The sequence below is a fragment of the Dysidea avara genome, chromosome 5 (assembly GCF_963678975.1).
Source record: "Dysidea avara chromosome 5, odDysAvar1.4, whole genome shotgun sequence".
NCBI lineage: Eukaryota > Metazoa > Porifera > Demospongiae > Dictyoceratida > Dysideidae > Dysidea > Dysidea avara.
Window position 1 is genome coordinate 11490154 of NC_089276.1, and position 21494 is coordinate 11511647.

At 40.8% G+C, this 21494-nt stretch overlaps 2 protein-coding genes across 2 annotated transcripts in view; both read left to right on the forward strand.

Annotated features, from left to right (window-relative positions):
- The window catches only part of LOC136256621 (uncharacterized), a 36322-nt gene that overhangs the window by 10020 nt on the left and 4808 nt on the right, over positions 1-21494 (forward strand). The window lies entirely within an intron of this gene.
- LOC136255689 (uncharacterized) lies at positions 3233-11500 on the forward strand. The gene is made up of 3 exons (XM_066048503.1): positions 3233-9325; positions 9380-9610; positions 11052-11500. Exon 1 carries the CDS (start codon positions 3413-3415, stop codon positions 8900-8902), a length of 5490 nt encoding a protein of 1829 aa, XP_065904575.1. The 5' UTR covers positions 3233-3412; the 3' UTR covers positions 8903-9325; positions 9380-9610; positions 11052-11500.

Sequence of the window (21494 nt, forward strand, 5' to 3'; positions counted from 1 at the left end):
AAGTATATTTTTGCGTTATAAGCCATTTTATTACCATCCAAATGATATGCTAAACTTGATCTCAACATCACCAATGCTGTTTAACTTTTCTGTCACCAATGATTCCATAATCAGCATAGCACCTGGACAAACATATGATTTACATGTACATCTAGTGGATGAATTATGCCAGAAGTACATGTATGATGTCATGTTTATTGCTACTTGCATAGGATCAGTTTCACCACATGTTGTGGCTCGTACCAGCTTCACAGATGGACCACTTCAGATAGCAGGACAGCCAGTGGAATCTTGCCAGTTACAATTAAAAATAAATTCAGATTATCAGATAACTAAAATATTACAAGTCGTCTTGCACAGCAAAAAATACCACATTTCCGGCGGTTATATCGGTACAGGAAATGTCAAGGAAATTTTCTCTTTGAATTTCTGACACATTTCCTGTACTTGTACATATCACCTTTCCAAGTGATTTCCAGTTTTACAGGAAATGCCACTTTCAAAAATGTCAAGGAATATTTTGTTCATATTTCTGGCACATTTCCTGCTCTAATACATGCCACCTTTCCAGGAAATTTCCACTCATGCAGGAAATGTCACATTTCCTGGAACTGGAAATGTCAAGGAAATTTTTTGGTTTACATTTCTGACACATTTCCTGTACTTCTACATATCATTCTTCCATCTAATTTCCAGTTGTGCAGGAAATTCCACAACCATATTTTGTCAAGGAGTTCTTTGTTCACATTTCTGGAACATTTCCTGTACTAGTACATACCACCTGTCCAGGTGATTTCCAGTTATGCGGAAATTTCAAGGTAATTTGTTTACATTTCTGGTGCATTTTCTGTATTAGTACATATCACCTGTTACGGTAGTTTGCAGTTAGGCATGTAATATAAGTTTGACACGTGCCACTTTTACTGTCATTGATTTGAAGTTACTATGGAATTTTAAATTGATATGGTTACACTTCAGCTCAAATTACTGTAGAATTTTGCAATAATTTTATTTTCAGTTTGTACTATGCAGTTTAACTGGTAGCTAAAGGTAGAATTATTACATGAATATATCTGCATCCACTGAAAATTCTATCGCACACTTCACAGTTTTTGTTGTCTTGCAGAATATAGAAATTAACCCATGCACCAAACTTTAATCTCGTGATCAATATACCTATATATGTAATAACAAATTGTTACAGCTCAAAAAATGCTACATGCTGTTTGATATAATAGGTTTGCCACAATTTGTAAGTGCTAGTAATGGTTAAACAAACAAATGGGTGGCTTTCCAGACACTCTCTATTAAGCCCCATTGGTAACCATGGCACAAAACAGAAAACAAGCAACCTTTGCATAATTATGTCACTTTGTATTATGAATTACACAAGATCACCATAAAATTAAATAATATTATAGGCTGTTATGTGTCATCTCACAATAAGCAAAAAATCATTTTATCGATGAGCTGGAACATCTATACACAGCGAACTGGGAAACTCATCTCCCATACATTTTCTACAGTACCTGTTGGAACTTCAGCACACACCTTTCTACTCTTACCAGAGGAGTACTACTATAACCAGGTCAACACATAATTATGTATATGAAACCAATGAAGCTACCATCCAGTAGCCACTAGTGCTACTGGATCATAGCAGTAGTGGCTAGGATCCATTGTGCCACTACAACTACAATAAAATTTCTGGGATAAATTTATAAAATTCTCACCAGCATACGTATATGTAGCTAACTCAACTCAGATATTTTACTATCAGCAGCCACAAACTATAGGGTGGTCCGTTGAGAGACTATTGACAATGAGTCAATGAAGGGGACTGAACACCATTAGGAGCTATATTGGCTACAAGAAGTATATGTCTATTTAAGGTAGTATTCCCACACACTTTATTGTAGAAAAACGACTCTACATAATGTATGAGTTTGACACCACATCAAATGGGGTTGACATTGTGATGTGTGCTTTTGCTTTACATCTGATGCATAATTACTTACATAGAATGCACTTGAAAGATTTTGGTGTAGCTATTTGTCAATTTCCAGTTTGGCTCAGTGGGAATTGCACATGCATGCTGTGTAGCCAAAGCTGATCATACATGCAAAATTCTGTATCGAATTCAGGGGCAGATCCAGGGGGGTTTCAAAGGGTTCCATGGAACCCCACTTTTGAAAGAAGAGCCTCTCTTACTCGAGATACTCTAATAGAGAAGTCACAGTAGTCTTTTGAGGAGCAGTGTAGCAAGCTATATGTATACAGTTATAAATAAGGAAATGTAGTTGGTGAGGGTATCTATGGTGAGGGGCAGCTATATATTGTCAGCAGGTAATGACCTTTTTTTTGAACTTCAACTTACAGCTAGACTGAAGTTGCAATTTAAAGTGGAACCCCCCATTTTAAAAGTCTGGATCCTCCCCTGTAATTATATAATCAACTCCTTCATGTATTACAGTAGCTACTACGTGTTTCAGCATGTCTCGGGCACTGAGCCAGATTGCCAGTTGCTCACAGCACTAATCACCTGTGGGCACTGAAACCATCTCTGCCTCTGGATCCAGATTGCACTACTGTCCTGAACAATTAAATTGATCAAATCTGATAAGTGTGAACCAAAGTGTAACCAAACAAGACTACCAAGCAGGGCTGGCTCTGGTAAAATAGGGGCGGGTGGGCCACCACAGTTGAGGGCATAGCAATTGTAGCATATTTTCAAGGGGGTCTGGGGACAGGCCCCCCCTCCACCAGGAAAATTTTTAAAATCATCACTCAAGCCGAGATGCAGCAATCTGAAAGCATTTTTAACGTAATTTAGTTGGGTGCTGACAGTTGCATGCTGCTCAACAGAATCTTTGAAGTAAGTCTGAGTGTACTGAAGGGCTGAAATAATATCAAGTAGCAAACTCTTACGTGCAATTGTATGGCTTCTCGTACGTTAGTCTGTGCACTAGAGTTTAAAACCATAGATTATAGCCCTCTATATAATCTATGGTATAGCTACGTATAATATTTAGCTAGCTGTACATAATATGAGTGAAGATACTCTCTTTCTCTTCTAGAGTAAAAGGTTGGGTGGGTCGCAAAGAGCAAGAATTTTAACCGATCGATTTTAACCTAAGCGCGCAACTTAATAGTTTTTTTCTGACAAAAGTTGAGGCGTTTGTTATGCTGCGCGGGAACATTAAAAATGGCGACGTTGGCAGGTGCTTGTCAAGTATTGATTGACAGACAATTATGCTATTGTAATTTAATATTATTTAGCTGTATGATATATGCGCACGCGTGTTTCTAATACTTTAAGACAGATGAAACCACAACTACACGTGGCACTGAAACTGTAGTCGCTGTAATCCGCCACTATACTTCACATTGGTGCTGTGACGAAACACTAGTGATGGAGCGCCTTAATCTCAAACGCCGAGGGATCAAGGCCAGTACAACGAAGTTGCTCGCGAAAGTGGAAGACATGCTTTCTACCGATCTCGAAGGCGTCAGTACCCAATCTGTCTCCGAAGGGAAGAAGCTATTGGCTGAAACAACGCTCACCCAACTTAAGGCGAAGAAAGAACAGATTGCGGAGTTGGACATCGCCATTGCGGACAAGATCGAAGGTGAACTAGAGTTCGAGGAGGAAATCACCAATGCTGACACCTATCAGATGACGTTAGAAGAACGTCTAGCATATCTGACAGAGTTCATTCGCAAGGCTGGCCTGCCGCCACCTGAATCCCAGCGTCCTCCTCCACCTGTACCACTCCCGATCTCGTCCCCACCCATCCAACTCCTGTCAGCGACAAGCAGCCAGGACGATTCAGCCAATCCCTATGTAGCATCAGCACGACCTACACACGTGAGTACAAACATACATCAACTAAGTAACACAGGTAGAGTTCCCCAAGCTGTCACTCGACTCCCAAAACAATCTCTGCCAACATTTAGCGGTGACCCACTCGAATGGCAAATGTTTTGGGATTCGTTTGATGCAGCGATTAATGCAAATGAAGGTCTTAGTGGGGTACAAAAGTTTAATTACTTGCGTACACAAGTGCAAGGGGATGCTGCTCGTATCATCGCCGGGTTCCCACTCACAGATGCTAATTATGCCCATTCGGTTGATCTACTCAAGGCTCGATATGGTCAACCTTACAAAATCATTAAGGCTCACATGGATGCTTTACTAAGCCTTTGGAAACCATCTAACTCCCTAGCTAGCTTACAGGCCTTCTATGATACCCTAGAACAGCATATGAGAGCTTTGTCATCATTAGGCAAGACTTCAGAGTCTTATGGCACCATGTTGACACCTTCAGTGTTAAACAAGCTCCCAGTTGAAATAAAGAAACACATGGCTCGTGACCATCATGATTCTGAATGGTCTATTGATGATGTTATGAGTGGCTTACTTAAGGAAATTCAGATCCTTGACATGAGTCAGCAACACAGTGGAAGACCCAGCATGCATGACAGCACCCCACCCCCCACTGCCTCATTTAACACTCGCATTGACAAATTTCCCCATCCCCGAGACAGTCAGCAGAAAAAGCTTCCAGAATGTCCATTCTGTAAGAGAAGCCATAAAGCAAACAATTGTGATGTGGTGGTTGACCCTAAGCAAAGGCTGGCTATAGTGAAACGGGACAACTTGTGTTTTAATTGTCTTGCGCAACACAAGGCATCCCAATGTAACTCACGATTCACATGTAGGGAGTGCAAGAAGCGTCACCATACCAGCCTTTGTCGATGCTTTCCTGCTGACAGTAAACCCCCACCAACCAGTACTCAATCCACACCTATAACGCAGCCTCCCGCAACAGAACAAACTTCAGGCCTTACCACATTGGCTTCTAATCCCCTGACTGCCCTCTACACAAGTGTCTGCTTGTTGAAAACGGCTATCGCAGAAGTGTCATCATACACCACCACTGCTGAAGGCCACATTTTGTTTGATGAAGGGGCACAGCGTTCCTTCATCACACAACAGCTGGCTGATGAGCTTCATCTATTACCAACTAGCCATGAGACCATTTCAGTGTCTTCATTTGGAGCACAAGTTTCCCCATCCAGAACCCTTGCAGTAGCTACTATGTTTGTACATGCCCTAAATGGCACTCGTATACAGATTTCTGTTCTGATTGTCCCACAACTTGCTGCACCAATCCGAAACTCAGTACGCACTCACTTACATGCTATTCCTCATTTACAGAATCTTCCACTGGCTCACCCGGTAACTGGAGATGAGAACTTTGACATATCTGTTCTTATTGGGGCAGACTATTACTGGCATTTCATACAAGACCACACAGTCCGGGGCAATGGACCAACTGCCGTTCAGTCAAAGCTTGGCTACCTTCTGTCTGGCCCACTCCAGTTGCCGCAGCCTGTAGCAACGACTAACCTTCATGTTGCAATTTTCCATTGTACTAGTTACCCTATAGGTGAGAATCCATGTTTCTGGAATTCAGAGTCCAGTGATACTGCCAAGGGACACCTGAATGACAACTTTCTTCAACTGTACATGAAGACACACATTAGGGTGCGGTCAGATGGAGCCTACAGCTTACGTTTTCCATGGAAGGAAAATCATCCCCCTCTGCCCTCTAATTTTTCAGTGTGCTCTAGACGAACCCGATCCATGGCTCACAGATTGGCTAAATCATCAGAACTGTTGACACAGTATGGCACCATCATCGCTGAGCAAGAACGGAAGGGCTTCATTGAACAAGTGGCTGATGCTGATTGTAGCAACAGCGTACACTACATCCCACACCATCCGGTAAGGAAGGAGTCAGCCACTACCCCAATAAGGATAGTGTATGACTGTAGCTGTAAGCAGTCCCGTGATTCCCCTAGTTTAAATGATTGTCTCCATGCAGGTCCCCCCTTCCTTAACGATCTCAGCGCTATCCTTTTGCGGTTCCGACAACACCCCTTTACCTTCTCAGCAGACATTGAGAAAGCATTTCTCCATGTATTCCTAGATGAGACTGACCGGGATTACACGAGATTTCTATGGTTGTCGGATCCCAACAATGCTAGTAGCTCCTTTGTTACTTACCGATTCAGAGTGGTGTTGTTTGGAGCCACCAGTTCCCCGTTTATGCTCAATGCCACCCTGAAATTCCATCTAACACAGAATGCTAATACCACATCCAAGGACTTGCTCCACAACTTGTATGTGGACAACTTGGTGTCTGGATGCGAAAGTGAGGAAGCTGCCATTGAGTACTTCACTGAATCTCGATCAGCATTAAGCAGTGCTGGTTTCAATTTGCGTTCATGGGCATCAAACTGCTCACTCCTCCAGACTACCGCATTGCGACATAAGGTTGCTGAACACAACAACCCGGTGAAGGTGCTTGGTATGCTCTGGAATACTCAGACAGATTCAATCCATCTATCGCCATGTACAGGCACTAGCAGTTCACCTGCTCTCACCAAACGAGAAGTCTTACGATGGTCCTCGACTATCTTTGATCCACTTGGCTTGATAACACCAGTCACGATTTCTGCCAAACTATTTCTTCAACAACTGTGGCAGGAGCACATTGGCTGGGACATCAGATTGAATGACAATCTTTGTGCCAGATGGATGGAAATTGCAGATAACATCAGAGGTGCCACAACACTATCATTTCGCCGTCAGTATGCTGCATCACTATCAACAACTCAGAGCATGCCCACTTACCTTCATGTGTTTGCGGACGCCAGTCTTAAGGCTTATGGAGCTGTAGCATACATTCAACAGGGCCAAAACCTACCCTCACTAGTTATGTCAAAAACAAGGGCAGCTCCACTGAAGCAACTAACCTTGCCAAGGCTTGAGTTGAAGGCTGCTGTGCTTGCAGCTAAACTTAGCTCCCTTGTCAAGGCAGCCTTGAACCTTGAATGTGCTGTGCAGCTTTGGTCGGACAGCCAGATTGTCCTACATTGGATATCCAGCCATAAGCCACTACAACCATTTGTAAATCACAGGGTTGAAGAGATCCGTGTAGTATCCACCAACTGGAAGTACTGCCCCTCAGCAGACAACCCAGCTGATCTCCTAACTAGAGGCATTACAGCTGAGCAACTCAAGTCTTCACATCTCTGGGTACATGGCCCAACATGGCTGCCTACACAGTCTGTCTGGCCAGCCTGGGACCCTACAGAGGTTCTGCTCACCTGCTTAGAACTAGGATGCATTGACCATGTGCACAGTGACCAAACTAGGCCTCATAAGAATCTACCGGCTTCAGTGGCAAGAATCATTGACATCAACAACTTCAGCACTCTATCCAAGCTGCTAGCAGTCACTGCGTACACTCTAAGGTTCATTAACAATGCCATGCACACATCCTCCAATACAGCCATGCATTTGTCACCAGCAGAACTTTCACTAGCTAGTGTGAAGTGGATCTATGCTGTTCAACACGAACATTTCTCAGAAGAAATCCAGAACTTACAGTCACAGTCCTTGCGACTTTCACTGGTGCGACAGCTGAGACTGTTCTTAGACAAGGACATGTTACTTAGGTGTGGTGGGCGAATACACAATGCCCCGTTGTCTGAACAAGCAAGATTCCCGTACCTTCTGCCATCGAAGCACCACTTCACTAACCTAGTGATACTGCAGGCACACACACAACTACACCACAGTGGTGTCAATGCAACCTTAACATTGATACGCCAACGCTACTGGATACCCTCAGGCAGGCAACGTGTACGATCACTGCTTCACAAGTGTGTCATCTGCAAGAGAGCTGCAGGTAAACCTTATGCTACTCCAGATCCCCCACCACTTGTCAAGGACCGGGTGAATGCCTCACGCCCCTTTGAGGTTACTGGTGTGGATTTTACAGGTGCTCTGTATGTCCGCAGCAACACTGGAGAGCAGAAGGTTTATATTTGCCTTTTCACCTGTGCGGTATCCAGAGCAATACATCTTGAAATTGTGTGTGATTTAACCTTGCAGTGTTTTTTACAGGCATTCCGCAGATTTGTCAGCCGGAGATCACTACCTCGATTGATGCTCTCAGATAATGCGTCCACGTACCAAGCCGCGGCGGAGGAGCTGCAGAAGCTACTCACATCTGCAGCATTAGCAGAAGATCTAGCCAGAAGAGGAATTAAGTGGCACTTCATCCCAAAGAGAGCTCCATGGTTTGGAGGATTTTGGGAACGGCTTATAGGACTCACTAAGTCAACGTTGAAGAAGGTACTGGGTCGAACTCATGCTACCTTAGAGAGCCTCCAGACCATGGTAGTTGAAGTGGAAGCCATTCTTAACAGCCGTCCCCTTACATATGTATCATCGGATACTGATGACATTGAACCAATTACACCCTCTCATCTGTTACATGGCAGACCAATTGTTTCTCTGCCACACTATGTTGTCCAGGATGATGAACTGAATGACCCAACTTATGGTGAGACTACAGACATAAGAGGAAGTGCGAAAGCCCAGGCCTTACTACTGTCACACTTTTGGAGCAGGTGGAAGATGGAATACTTGACAGCCTTGCGTGAGTTTCATCGAACAACAGGATCCAATACACAGACAGTGAAGGTGGGAGACATTGTTCTTATTCATGGTGATACCCCCAGAGTGCAGTGGAAGCTGGCTATAATAGAATATGTAAATAAAGGAGCTGACGGACTCATTCGTTCAGCCACTGTGAGAACACCTACTGGGAGAACGAATCGGCCAATAGCCAAGTTGTATCCCTTGGAAGTTACAGCAGCAGAGCTACCTACTTCACATCATATCACTGAAGAGAAATCCACAACACCAACCCCACAACCTCAGCAGTGTAGAACACCTCGCCAGGCCGCCTTACAGGGACGTCAGAAGGTGCAACAATGGACTCACTCCTTACTTGCCCCCCCGGAGGATGTCAAGTATTGATTGACAGACAATTATGCTATTGTAATTTAATATTATTTAGCTGTATGATATATGCGCACGCGTGTTTCTAATACTTTAAGACAGATGAAACCACAACTACACGTGGCACTGAAACTGTAGTCGCTGTAATCCGCCACTATACTTCACAGTGCTGGCAGAAAGTTGGAGAGAATCGAAGCGTTCTTCTGTGACATAGAGAAAGAGAAGATTCCGCAAGCAAGTAGTGAAATAAAAGAATGCCAGTGAAGCGGCCGTCTCGACTCGAGGGGTTCTGGACTCAAGTCACTACTCGCACATCACCCGCCTACCTTAACAACTGTAATTCCATATGGGTATGTGAAAAGGAATGGTAATATTGCCACTGCTTCTAATGTGAGGAAACAAACAAGCTCTTCTTACTACAACTCGGTGCAGGAAAACAAGGTAGGCATCATTTAGAGTCGCCTAGTCCAGTACACAAATATCTATTATATCCAGGTTATCAAAATCGCACTCATCAATAGAGTAGTATGTCTGGAGATAAATATAGTGTTACTCGTCAGCAGAATGTATCACCAGACATATTAAGAGAATGGTAGCTTGGCCAAGATGGTGAACATCATTAATACTATAGCACCTGTTGAAAAAGTCCATCGGACCTCAGGATGCCAACCTACAATTGAGTTTGAGCTGTTACTGAATGTCGTTGATGTGTCACCTGGTCTGTAGGTGAGGTTCTCTTTTGTGATTACAAGTCTTGTTTGTAATTATGTATTTGTTTGTAGTATGTGTTTATTCTGTGGTGTATCATTAAACAAGGCCACAAACAGACATCCTGTTCAAAATATGTGTAACCTTATATCCTACATTGCTCATATCTTGCCTACAGTAATTGTGCTAAGTAGTACCTTGAGTAGTATGTATGCATTCCCAGGTGCATTTGGATTGAACATAATTCCACACAGTACTTTACCATTATTTGTAACTTGATTTTAGAAAGCGGATCCAAATTATACACCAGGGGAAATTGAACAACCACCTCTAGTGGGTAGCTACACTATCAAACTATCCGGCGATTTTGATGCTCAAAACTGGTTTCTTGAGGTTATGTTTTCTGGGTGCCCTGTCAGGCTCTAGTCACATTTTCTGGCTTTGACACGAGGACCTCGCTTCATGAGAATCAGTGGTGGATGGCCTTCAACAGCCAGCCAAAGATTTTGGTATTGATTCTGCTGTATTTCAGCCACTTAAGGAGCTAGTTTTCAAGAATAGCTGCCAACCTGCTACTAATAGGCCTAATGTATTTTGTGGAGTGGACTCACACTAAGTTAGAAACAGCTTCTTAACAATTATCCAGGAATTTCCTAGTTCTTATACCACTGTAGACTCTAATGTCAAGCTAAAACTACTGAAGCTGCTCTTCCTACAAAGTCACAAATATCGCACATGCACTAATTTATTAGAATATTTTTACAAGACGTTATAATAGTGCATAAATAGTTAGATATAGGCTACACATAGCCTTTTCTACACAGTCTATATAGTGACAACATATTTTTAGATGTAAACTAGCTTAGCGGGCAGCATTAAGCGGATAGCGCAATACTAACAACATCGCTAAGTATTTACTTCTGGTCATTCACAGTAGCCTATCCACTAGTACTAAGCAGTAAAGCAGCAAAGGAATTAATCCTACGCAACTACAATAGCCTCCACCACTGCTAGTATGCACAAGTACACATGTTTTGTAAACATTCTATTAAATTAGTGCATTCGCGAACTCTGTAACTTTGTAGGAAGAGCAGCTTCAACAGTTTTAGCTTGATAATGGTGTTTCCAGTGGTACAGGAGCTAGATAATTCCTGGATAACTGTTAAGAAGCTGTTTAGTTCAGTTCATGAGTCCAGTCTGCGAGTCCAGTCTGCGAAATACATTAGGTCCTACTATTAATGTGTTTTCTATGCATAGTATTAATGTATTCAGTTTTTCATATTTGTTGGCCCTGACCACAAACATTTTTCGTATGGTTACACTGGATCTGTTTTCAGTAATCTTGCATCGTTCAACTTTCTTAAATGTCCAAGAAAAATAGTTATATTGTAGTGTAGGTTGCATTTTTTTTGTTAATGTGTATTATACCGTGCATTCATTTACATTATACAATTTGCAGAACCTTCAATAAAGTGGAGCAGCTGTAATATGCCGAACTTAAGGGCAAGGTGGAAATAGCTATCAATCAAGAAGATATTAAGTGATATCGATACACCAAGAGAGCAGAGAGACATCTAGCAAGGAGTGACACGATGGGCTAATGAAAGTTAAAACTCAAGCTTAAGGAGTAAACATGCTGATATGATGATAAAGATGGTAGTCAATTAAACAGGTTCAGCCCAGGTGATCACACTTTGTCCCAAGCAAAAGAAATTTCGTGATGGGTCACAAAATCTGATATATGGTACTGTACTATGTGACTAACTTGTAGCTATACTATACCCTTGTAACTGTGTACATGTATATAATGTAATACCATGTAGATATTATTGTTTACAGTTTTTACCACATGTATAAGTTTCATTGATACTGTACAAGAAATGTATTTGAAATTTCATTAATACTGTATAGTAGAAATCTGTTGGAAATGTCATAGATATTGTATAAGGGAAATCTGTAGGAAATTTCATAGATATTGTATAGCGGAAATCTATAGGAAATTTCATAGATATTGTATAGGGGAAATCTATAGGAAATTCCATAGATATTGTATAGAGGAAATGTATTGGAAATTTCATAAATACCTTATAGAAGAAATCTGCAGGAAATTTCATAGATATTGTATAGGGGAAATCTATAGGAAATTCCATAGATATTGTATAGAGGAAATGTATTGGAAATTTCATAAATACCTTATAGAAGAAATCTGCAGGAAATTTCATATGTCCAGTGCAGGAAATCTGCAGGAAATTGTGCCCTATCATGTAGTAGGAAATGTACAGGAAATTTGCAAATTTCCTGTACATTTCCATCTCCCGGATATGTGCTGGAAATGTCACCTGTCCTGTAAATTTCCTGCACATATCCTGCTACAGGAAATGCCACATTTTTTCCTGTGTTGCTCAATTGTCCTCCTGGCTTTGTACATAATAATGAGACAGAACAATGTGAATGTATAGCCAACCATTCACATCAGAATCCTGTTATAACTGACTGTGAGTTAACTGCTTTTCAAGCTTACTTTGATCATTCTTACTGGATTGGTTACAGATTTGACAATGCAACAGATCTTTAAGTCAGTATATGCCCATATCAGTATTGCTATGATTACCGAATATCAAACAATCAATTGCTCCCAAGACATGCCAACAAAACTGTTCTAGACCATTGTTGTGTGTGGTAAAAGACATAGGACTGGCTTATTATGTGGAGTGCCTATGGCCATAATACATTAGGCCTATAGCTATAATATATTAGGCCTATAGCTAACTGATATTAGCAGAAACTATGCATGTGTGCACTCGCAAAAATCATTTAGCTATACTTTCTTTGATTGTCGCTTCAAAGTCGGGATGTACTATTTTCGAAAAAATATTTTCGAAAACACATTGTTATTTTCGAATTTTTCGAAAATTTAACCTTTCAAAAATTTCCCACTATACGGTATCCACTGTTACTATGGAGTATAGATAGTTATAATTAATTTTAATATTTGGTAGTGGCGTCGCGTGCATCGCCGATTGGCAAAAAAAAGATGTTTTGTGATCTGGAGCACAGTAGACTTGCAAGAAATACTGCAACATTTACTGCAGTGATCACTTCTATGTCAAGTACCTGTGTGTAGAATATGGTGTGGATTGAAGTTTGTTGACCATCTGGTTGAGACCAGCCTCACTAGATTTAGCAAAAATTCCTCCGCGATCCAACAAATACTGCAGTCTCATGCACATAAGCACCTTTAAGTGTGTTAAATTATGGAAATAATTACTCAGCACAATACAAACTTCCAGTGAAGGCTAGATTACAAACACCTTAATCAATTACAGCATGTGAAACGCAATTTAGTGCACAAAACCAAGCCTCTCGTAGCTAATATATAATTTTGCAAAAAATATTGTGGAATATACTTGACAACTACTCTGAATGTAGTTTAATAAACATTTTTGTGATTGTTGATCAATTTCAGTGACATTCAATTTCTGACTGTTCTATTAGAATATCTGACTGTTCTATTGGAGAGTTTCCTTCAAGTTATACATATTATAGCTATAATATGTTGCATTGGTGTAAATTGACCTATATAATTTAATGCATGCTATAGTAAAATCATTGTGCCTTTTTCTGAAAAATATCTTCTTCATACTCAACAGGGTTGAAAGGTATAGTCTAGACATAGCATCTGCATTTTAATTTTGATATACAATGTACTATTTGGTATGTATATGCTGTGCCCACTTATGCACGTGGGTAGTATTAGCAATAATTATAGTAGCTATCAAAAGCAGAAACCAAGGGTTTACTCCAAATCCATTGATGATGGTAGGAAAGAGTGGCTATGCCAACTACTGTACTGTGAGGATAAGTAAAATAAAATCAAAAGTTGAGATATACGTCTGAAAGCAATCTTCAAGCCAACAGTTTAATGTATGGATACATTTTGTATATCCTATCTGTGTGAGCCACTCTTATAGATTCCATGTAATTTTGCAAACTACTAAAATTCTACCCCAAAAACTTCGAAATCAGGACCCAGTGCAGGACAAATTTTCAACTATTTGAATTTGTGAAAAGATCTTAATACAACAAAGTCATTGTGATAATTACTCTAAATTCAGTGACATGTGACTACTGCTCTTATTAAATGTTTGATCTAATCCATTATTAACTATGTCAATTTTTAAGTTCCAGTAAATCATCCGATTGGTATCTCATTGTAACAATTAAAATCAAAATTTCTTCCAAATCACAAATAACTAAACTTCATTTTTTGAGATTTTGTGTCATGGAAGTAATGCTATGTTTTTAATGTCTTGCACAGGATATGATAATAGCTATACTATACATGAATGAGACTGAATAAGTTGCAATTGGTACTTTATTACAAAATTAGGTACCAAGAAATATCATGGCTTTGTATGATAGTTTTCCATGCAGATGTAATTTCAAGGCATGTAAAAACTTGTCTGGGGAAAACTTGTCTGGGAAGCATACCATCTGACCTTGCATACCACTGCATTTGAGTATCACATGAAAATAGATGATCAGATAATTATATAGCTATCAAAAAGGTGTGCATGATTATAACTCTGCTGCATGACTTGTATATAGATCTGGCCATGCACTCAAGACCTCTGGATTCCATCCTTGCTATAGAAATGATCATCTTACTGTGCTCACAGTGATTTATAATCATATCAAGTCAACAATATTATGCTGAGTGCCGTAAAACTTTCATGCAAGAGTTTAAGTTTTGCACAATAAATTGCATTATCGGCTAACTGTAAATTTTACTGTCAGTAATCAAGCCATTGCTGTAAGTTTATACTTGCTCTGAGCAATCATTTCCATACTTCAGCACACCTAAAGGTGTTAATTTGCACGAGACTGCAGTATTTGTTGGATCATGGAGGAATTTTTTGTTAAATTGGGCGAGGCTGGTCTCAGCCAGATGGTCAACAAATTTCAATCCACACCATATTCTGCACACAGGTACATGACTTGGAGGTGAGCACTGCAGTAAATGTTGCAGTATTTCCTGCAAGTCTGCTGTGCTCCAGATCACGAAACATCTTTTTTTCGCCGATCGGCGATGTGCGTGACGCTATCACCAAATATTAATTATTTATATTAAATTACCTATACTCAATAGTACAAGTGGACAACCTCTCAAGGCTTGAGAGAGAGTTTTGGCCCAAAAGAAGAACATTGAAAATTGTGATGGTGAAAAATCGATCAAATTCAAGGTATTTCGCATCATTTTCACTAGAAGAGATGGATGAAATTTGCTGCCACTCTAGTGTTTTCTTGATTAGACCTACTCCTACACATGACTATAGTTTGTAAGTCATTTTGAAGGTATCGATTTTTTGGTTTGCAGACCCTATCTGTCTTTACTGTGCATAATAGCTATTATATGTGACCAGCTGAGCAAAAATTGGCCATTTTGCATATTCCTCTTTTTCCATTTTATTGCTTCTCTGTTAAGGAGTATGTACAGCTAAAGTTTCAGTCTTTTATGTTGGAGTTATAGCACTAGACAGTTGGAACAGGAATAAATTTGATTTGTACAGTAACAATGTACAGGAAATATATTACAGGCGCTTATTTAATCAATCATAATTCATGACTGCAACATTCTACGGAAACAGAGTTTGGCTTAGTCTCTTTGCCGTTTAATCAAGTTATGGTGTTTTCCCTGTGCGTCTCCATGCATACAAAATTCAACAATGAAATGATGATGGTAAACTTCATTTCTACTGCATAAACACCCATAATTCATGTTCTGTATGCTGCCTGAACATGAGACAAAGATTTTCTTACTTTCCATGATCAGGCAAATCTGATGGCGTATATTTTACTGATTTCATTCAGCTTTGTTTCAGTATGTGCTGAAGCGATTAAGATGTGTGTAATTTTTTATACAGCATGCATATAGTTTAATTCAATATTTATAGCAAATATGATATTGTAAAAAGGCTGGTTTTCGCTCAGCAGGTCACATGCATATGTGCTACCATTTCAGTGTTAGTTAAATATTAAATTAGCATTCAGTTGCTGCAGAAATGTTCAAATGTTAATTTTGGGTATCTCCATCAGTATCACTAGAACTATAGGAAACAAGTTGTTCTTGCATAATTATGTCTCTTAATGTAGTTAGCTCACCTCTAACATACTTGTCACCAATCTTTATCCATCACTGTCATCTTATGGTGGTGGGGTTGATAATTGTACAAGGACTCTGTCTGCCGTGGGAAAACCTAACCAAAATTGTAGGCTGGGACTTAAATTGGGAAGTTATATGTATATTAGATGAGTTGGTGAATACTTTTGAATGGGAAAAGGGGATTTTTCAGACTTCTGACATAACTTGGGTGTATCAGGCATCACTTAGTATACAGGGAGGCAAACCCTATTAGAGTCCTCACACTATCACATCCCGACTAGTCAGGATGGAGATGCTGAATCATGGGCAGGCGCACACCTGCCACTTGTATTCAGCCGTGCCTATATTCACACTTAACTCTGACACAGGATACTGTTTAGGCATAAAGGGAAGTATTAGCACTGACAGGCTCCTGCCAGACTGCATTAAGACTAGTAATTTGATTTATTTATTTTTGGTGGGGTATACTCTGACAGTGGATACTTTTGCTGGCACATAGAGAGTAGCATTAACATGCACTGACAGGCTCCTGCCAGATGGTACATAATACTGGTAGCACTGCTTCTGTGACTTTGGGTAGCATTAGCACTAACAAGCTATTGCCAAAATTCACCTCTTGCTGTTAGTACCCACTTATGTGAATATTTCTGACTCACATGACATCTGCAGTGAATAGAAACTACACATGATGATAGGGTTAAAGTACACATTCCTATGTAACCTACAGTGAATCAAAATAATGGATACACAAATTCTTATAGAATTAATTAGCTAAAGGTATACATAGCGTGTTTTTTTTTTCTTCGATTTTTTGTGACCCTATTTCTGTTACAGCTGCATGCACATGTCTACAGTTACTCATGCACAAGCTGTCGTTATTGCTCGCTGAACACACTAAGGAATTCCAACCAGTCCTCACATTTTTGTGCACTTCTTACTGCACACATTGGATTGCTCAAAGCCGTGACTGGGTGTCGATTCTTCAGGCATTGTAATTAACTTGCTTGCTTCCTGCAATAACAAACTATACATATAAATACACAACCACATGTATATAAAAAGCACATCAGATATAAGGTACGCTAGTATGCGATCGTGATTTCATAAACTGGGGGCCAATTTGGTGACGGAGTAACCATTGTACAAACCAGTGGGATGGGAGGGAGGGATTCTTCTTTGTCTGTGGCATGATGGCTCACCCTTAACAACCAACAAGTCACGCTGTTCACACTAGGAGACACGTGTTGAACACTGCGCATGTGCTAATTCCAGTTAATGCTCACTAACATTTCTAACCAATACGTGCATAATTAATTGCTCCTACATTAACTTCGTTTAAATGTACATGTAAACCTCATTTAATGTAGTTCGCTCACCTCTAACATACTTGTCACCAATCTTTGTCCCACACAGGTGTTACTGATTGGTTTATCCACCACCGTCATCTGATGGTGTTGGGGTTGGTAGTTGTACAAGGACTCTGTCTGCCGTGGGAAAACCTAACAAAAATTGTAGGCTGGGACTTAAATTGGGAAGTTATATGTATATTAGATGGGTTGGTGAATACTTTTGAATGGCAAAAGGGGATTTTTCAGACTTTTGACATAGCTTGGGTGTATCAGGCCATAAAAAGGCATGGGAAATGACTTTCCACCCAAGCAAAACCCTGGGTTATACTACTACATATACAAACAAGCCAGCGTAAACATCGCACTTCACGTATACAAGCAACATTATATAGAGCACACACATCATAATATAAATGTACACGCATGTACCCCATATGTGTATGCATGCACACATCTATGAGAATCTTCATACATGCTCTAAGTATTTACCAGTTGCATGGGTGGATTAAGTGTAATAATACTGTGGTAGTACCAGGAACAGGGTTGATATCAGGATATAATTGGAATAGGCCTCCCATCAGTACCAGCTGCAGTTTAGCCAGGATTCATCATTAATGTTTCTGACGAAGCAGTGCAAAATACGAAGATACATTGAGTATGTGTTGTGGCCAAAACACGTGACTGGTTAACTATGGGTGCAAACAAGGTGGTCCCAGTGTGATAATTCTTATTACTAAGGAATAGGAAGCCAAAATAGATACATAGCCTCAGTGATGTATATATGAAAACATCGTTGAAAGGTACCCAGCATGCTACTTATTAAGTATGTCAGCAGGCAGTTTTCTTCCATACAGTAGTTGAAGGGAAAGCCGGCAGTGGTGATTGACTATCTAGTTTGTGGGGTGTCTGTGGTAATGATTACATCTACATCCTATTGATATAGCACCATTGGAAGGTTGTGGTGCTAATCATTAAATTACTTTACTGACAGTGTGCACGATAAGAACTGCTGTTGTATGACTAATCAATGAAGCGAGGAATATAACGAATCAAACATTCATTTTTTTGTGTATATAATTCATGTGTGATTACTTTGCAATTCATTAAATATACATTGTTAAGTACTGACTTGAACAAACAATTATAAACCACAAATTATATAGGGAAATGTGTGACCGAATTTTAGAAAATCATAGTAATCATATTTTCATGCATGAAATAATCAGAATTTTAAGGTTTAGGGTGATGCTGTTTAGTGCAAATCTCAGTTTTAATATTTCAAAAACTTTCTTTTAATTCAAGGAATCGAGAATCATACAGTATGATAGTACTGTTATCATACTGTATAGTAGGGACCACAAAGGAGTAGGTGTGGCCCACGAAATAACATCACCCAAAAACCAGTCTCAATTTTCCCAGACGATGATAAGGCAGTATTGGTTAGGTAAAACAAAGCCCAAACAAGCTTTCAGATTGACCCAAAACGCCTTCAGAAAGTTGCTACGGAATTTTAAAAAAATGTAGTTTAAAATACCTTTAAACAAAGTTAATGTTGAACTTGATGGCGGCCTCGAGCATCCACTCTTAGACACAAGACATTAATAAGAATAACGACGCACTAATAAGAATCCTAGCACATGCGCAGTAGCACGTGGCATTAGTTGTTAGACAACTGTCCCTCAAAGAATCCAAAACAGACCCATTCAGGCAGGGTGCCAAGGTGCACATGGGTGCCACAGATAGCTTGGTATGTCCAATAAAAGCAAAGATTTCATACCTCGGCAAAAGGAGTGAACAACCAGGCCCACTCTTCATCACTGAAGAAGGAAATGGCTGGACGGGAGCCATGTTTCGTGCAGGCCTCCAGTCCCTGATGGTCAGCCTCAAACTCGATAAGCGCCGCTATAACACACATAGCCTTCGGATTGGGGCAGCAACGTCTGCGTCTCTAGCCAAACTGCCAGACTCTCACATACAAATTCTTGGCCACTGGAAAAGCAACGCATTTAAAAGGTATATCAGACCTCCTCCCAGTGAGGTAGCAAATATGTCCAAGATCATCGCAGCTGGTCATCACTGACTCCTTTTTGACAACCTCAGCATGTAATTGGTGTATTTATATGTACTAAGGACTGTCTAATAGTACTGCATATGTCATATTGATAGTGTTGTACAGTCACGTCTTGTTGCTACTTCACGCTATAACGGTTGACCTACACAATTTGTTGGCATACACACCTGCTGTTCCCAAACAGCCGGTATCTCCAAAACACATAATCTAGATACTTGGGTGAAAGGTCTCTCTCCCCCCCCCCCCCCACCCACCTGTGCCTGGTGGGGGGTGCTCACCTTTCTATGGCTTAAAGGAAGGCTTTTGGTGCGTAGAATGCCTCTGGGCACCAAAGTCCTTCCCTGCCCAAGTATCAGCACATCTGGAAAATAAAAATATAAGACCCGGTAGGCAATTGATCCCAAAAAGAAATCTTAGGACAGAAAATTCTTTAAATCAAACCCAGCAACCGGGACCAGGTACACATACCAAAACCACCACTATCAACAACAGTTGGTCGGTGGCGAAGAGCGACCAGTGCTGCACCTCCCTGGACACGTCAAAGGTTAGTCAAGTAATTAATATTAAATGTAGTTTAAAATACCTTTAAACAAAGTTAATGTTGAACTTGATGGCGGCCTCGAGCATCCACTCTTAGACACAAGACATTAATAAGAATAACGACACACTAATAAGAATCCTAGCACATGCGCAGTAGCACGTGGCGTTAGTTGTTAGACAAGTGTTACCCTCCCATCCCATCCCTCTTATGCACAAATACCAGTTTTCACAGCAACATCATGCCTACAACAATAAATTCCAATAAAAATGTACGTGGTCGATCCACATACAGGGTATAGCACACACATATATATACATATACATTGCACTCCACCCTCTATTAATCGCTTCAGTGGTAGCACTCCTTCGAGCAGGCACACTGGTGGTGATACAACTAGCCAGTACTGCGCCTCTGTTGTATTGTTATCACATGATGCTATCATACTTGTGCATTGATGTACTCATTAGTTCCCTGCAGGTGAACCTATTATACTGCCAATGCTAAGTGGTAGTATAGCCTGGAGACTATCATGGGCCATTACCAAGCAGCGATGCCAAACGCAAGGGAGTACCTGGCAGGAGACTGTATCACGGACCAATACCAGAACTTCCACAGCTCTGCCATGCCAAAGCTGTTGCAGTTATTAGCCAATATTGCATACTGTATTGTTTTGTTGTTGTTGTTACAGCTACTGTTACACACGATGCACTCCTTTGCTCACTGCAGGCAGGGAGTGCCTGGCATGTGACTTCCATGGGTCAATGTCACCTCCCCCAACAGATGTAATTCAAGCAAGGGAGCGCCTGGCATGCGACTCTCATGAGTCAATGTCACCTCCCCCAACAGATGTGATACAAGAATGGGAGTGCCTGGCATGTGACCCCCCCCCTCATGAGTCAATGCCACCTCCCCCAACAGGAGTCTTGGCACGCAGCTCTGCCACAGCTGGTCAGTGTCAGCCCCTCGTTGCGAAGAGTGTAGCACACTGCTTCTTAGCAAATGCTGCCTCTTCCACACTTCTCAGAATCCAGATCAGCATTCGGCCGCCCAGTGCCAATGCTGGTCTCGCCATTCTGAAAAAACAGAGCTTTTGTAAAAAGCTCTAGCTGCATTCGCAGCATCTCCATTTCTGATAGAGGGAATGTGATAGTACCTGGTCTCTAGGATGGTTGTTTTAGTATTTGAACCCAATCATGGCTTAAAGGAAGGCTTTTGGTGCGTAGAATGCCTCTGGGCACCAAAGTCCTTCCCTGCCCAAGTATCAGCACATCTGGAAAATAAAAATATAAGACCCGGTAGGCAATTGATCCCAAAAAGAAATCTTAGGACAGAAAATTCTTTAAATCAAACCCAGCAACCGGGACCAGGTACACATACCAAAACCACCACTACCAACAACAGTTGGTCGGTGGCGAAGAGCGACCAGTGCTGCACCTCCTTGGACACGTCAAAGGTTAGTCAAGTAATTAATATTAAATCCATTTAACGGAATTTTCTACTGACTGAGTAACTGATTGATACCTTTAGACAAGCATAACTCGATAACGGCTAAGGCTACGCACTTGATTTTTTCACTGTTCGATGTCGCTTCGGCCTGAGAGGTGCGTTTTGGCATACTGCAGTATGTACAATGCATTCTTCATGGACTTACCAGTGTCCTCCTTTGCATCCCATTCATCTTTGCTGACAGTGAAAAGTGCCGATTTGGCAGTAGCACATGATGGCTTCCGGAAATCATCCGTATTTTTCATAGTGGCTATTTTGATTGCAGAGGCACT

Coding starts and splice junctions, on each gene's coding strand:
- LOC136255689 (XM_066048503.1), top strand. CDS start 3,413: ATGGAGCGCCTTAATCTCAAACGCCGAGGGATCAAGGCCAGTACAACG.